Source organism: Dioscorea cayenensis, chromosome 11 (assembly GCF_009730915.1).
Source record: "Dioscorea cayenensis subsp. rotundata cultivar TDr96_F1 chromosome 11, TDr96_F1_v2_PseudoChromosome.rev07_lg8_w22 25.fasta, whole genome shotgun sequence".
Taxonomy (NCBI): Eukaryota; Viridiplantae; Streptophyta; class Magnoliopsida; order Dioscoreales; family Dioscoreaceae; genus Dioscorea; species Dioscorea cayenensis.
The window spans coordinates 3,732,614-3,735,304 of NC_052481.1; the positions used below are offsets into that span (position 1 = coordinate 3,732,614).

The window sequence follows — 2,691 nt, forward strand, 5'->3', positions numbered from 1 at the left end:
ATATGTTGTCCATTGCACTTGTGGTCTGTTGACATCTAATTTCTTTCTTTCGGAGAATGCAGCCAACCAAATTGTGAAACAAGAAAGTGGAATGTCTTTGGGGAGATAAGAGTTGGGATATCGGTTAAGACATTTGCATAATTTTTTTACTTGAGATCAACCTTCATCCTTTTTCTTTATAAGGAGCCAAGAAAAATAATTTGCTAAAGTCTGTAGAGATGAAAAACGATCTGGTATGCTAGAGTTTAACCCACAACAATGGAGATTGCTAAGAAGATGGTTGTGGTGTTTGGGTTGTTGGGTGATGGTGTGAGAGCACAACAAGCAAGCAATGTAAGAGCCACATACCACTACTACAATCCATCCGCAGAACTCATCGGGATTTAAATGCGATGAGTGCATATTGTGCAATATGGGATCTTTGAGAAGTCTCTTGCTTGGAGGTAGAAGTATGGATGGATTGCTTTTTGTGGCCTATGAGGCTCTACGAGACAGTTGCTTGTGGCAAGTGTTTGTTGGTAAGTATATATACATATACACTCTAATAATCTCTACTTGTAATGATTACATATATCGTAGAGATGACGTTGAATTCTTTTCTTGTTGATGCAGGTGACTAATACTAAAACTAATGATCAAGTAACAGTGAGAATAGTGGACTGGCGTGCTTATGGAGGGCCTGGACTTAGATTAGAGTCTGTTTCAGCAGATTGACATTGATGGTAGTAGCTGTGCTCAAGGTCATTTGAACACCCATATCTTTCAAGGTTAATGTGATTATTTTCTCAGTTTGGTGATGATGTCTTTAACACAAACCATATAGACTTGTGCTGAAATAGAACATCTGATTTAATCAATTAGTTTCCTGGAAGTAGGATGTACTTTGTCAAGATAATAGGTGCTTCCTTTTTCTCATATGGATGTATGTATATTGTGTTTTGACAAGAAAGCTTACAATCATGATGAATTAACTTCATCCATGAAGATCGAGCATTCTTGCTTTTTCCTTGAATAGTTTTATTTCAGTGTATTTATTTTTTATGTCCAGAGACCTTTTGTTGATTTTATTCAGGAAGGGATTTGTAATCCGGACATGTTATGTTTTAATAAGTTTGTTCAGTCAAGGAGCTGGCTGTCTTGGTTTTTGATTTTTTTCACTGCCCTGCTTTCTTTGATTTTATCCAAAGATAGTAGATGCCTTTTATTTTTTGACATCATCAGTGATATATATTTGACATTAATCTGCATAAGGCTTCTTCTTTAGGAACTTGAAAAGAAGAACTTGAATTATATTCTTATAGAATCTTGTTGCATAATCTGCAGTTCATTGTTTTATTACAAACAACATGATGCATGACTTATTTGAGAAACACTGAATGTTGATTTCTTTTTGTCTTCCTATTCATGCATTATATATTTGCTCTTCAGATGCAATCTTATCCTAGAAAACAATTTTATTTTTTACCATGTGAATAATGGCAATTGTCAATTGTCACTAATTGTTTCTCTAGATGAATCATGCTCTGCCAGTTTTGTTTTATCTTCTAAAATGACAAGACCAAGCAATACTGTAGTAATTTGTCAATTGAATAAACAGAATCGAGTTCATTCATTGGTCTGATGACTCTGATTAGTAAATATATCAATGATTGTTCAAAGTCCTTGAGAAAATTAATGGTTATAGAATGTTCATCAATAGATTTGATTGATAGAGAGTGTGAGATAAAACAAGAAATTAATATACCTGCAAAATAACATGGAAATAGTACAGAGCCATTAATTAAAGGTGGTATGGATTGTATCATAAAGTCTATGAGATAATCTATGACTTATTAGTGGATGAGTTTCTCACGTCTCTTTATCACATCAAAGGTAGTCTTTCATTTATTCAATATAGTCATGTTCACTGGTTGTTATCAACAGAACCAGCAAAATAATCAGCCCTTAAAGACTCCTGGAGCAAAATAGTAGATGAGTTTCAGGAGTCTTTAAGGACTGATTAATGTGAAATTCAAGAATTTTTGTATGTTCAATCAAAATGGAATGGTTGGGAAGCCATGCTTGAGAATCTGAACTGTTTATTTAATTTTCAGATATAAAGCTCCTAATATGTGTTCTGCATATGATGTGATTGATGAAATATCACCATCTTCTTTATAGCACAGTACTTTTGAGATGCATGGTTTGACAAATATAAGTTTTGCATGTTACTAGTGTCAGAGATGGAAGAGCAGTTAACCTATAAAAATAGGGCAGCTTTTATTGAGATTGATGTTCTTAAATTTCAGTGAAATCACTTTATAGTGCATTTTTTTAAAATCTGTTTTCATTTGTAAAGATGATTGCTGGTCTTACTTGGGAAAAAAATAAATAAATGTTGTTCCCTTAACTACAAACTTGGTTATTTTGGTAGATTTCATTATGAAGCTGCCAGAAGCTGCCAAATGCTAATGTTGAGAAGATATTGACCAAATACAAGATAAGAAATAAGAAAAGTGGATGAAAATTTGATTGAGAAGGTGAGAGAAAGGGTGTTGAAAGGAATAATTTGTTGGGGGGTAATTTGCACATGGTGCTAAGCTTCAATGATCATTCAAAAGCAGGTAACTTAGAAGACTGATTTTCTAATAATTGAGATTCTGGAAATCACTTTTGGTAGAGAAATGGAACTCAACAAGTACATGCTTCTTG

The 2,691-nt window shown here is 33.6% G+C and overlaps 1 protein-coding gene across 1 annotated transcript; it reads left to right on the plus strand.

Annotated features, from left to right (window-relative positions):
- The first annotated feature begins 258 nt into the window (after window positions 1-258).
- On the plus strand, window positions 259-714 carry LOC120271524 (wheatwin-2-like). The gene is made up of 3 exons (XM_039278213.1): window positions 259-333; window positions 444-518; window positions 613-714. Exons 1-3 carry the CDS (start codon window positions 259-261, stop codon window positions 712-714), a joined length of 252 nt encoding a protein of 83 aa, XP_039134147.1.
- The last annotated feature ends 1,977 nt before the right edge of the window (window positions 715-2,691 follow it).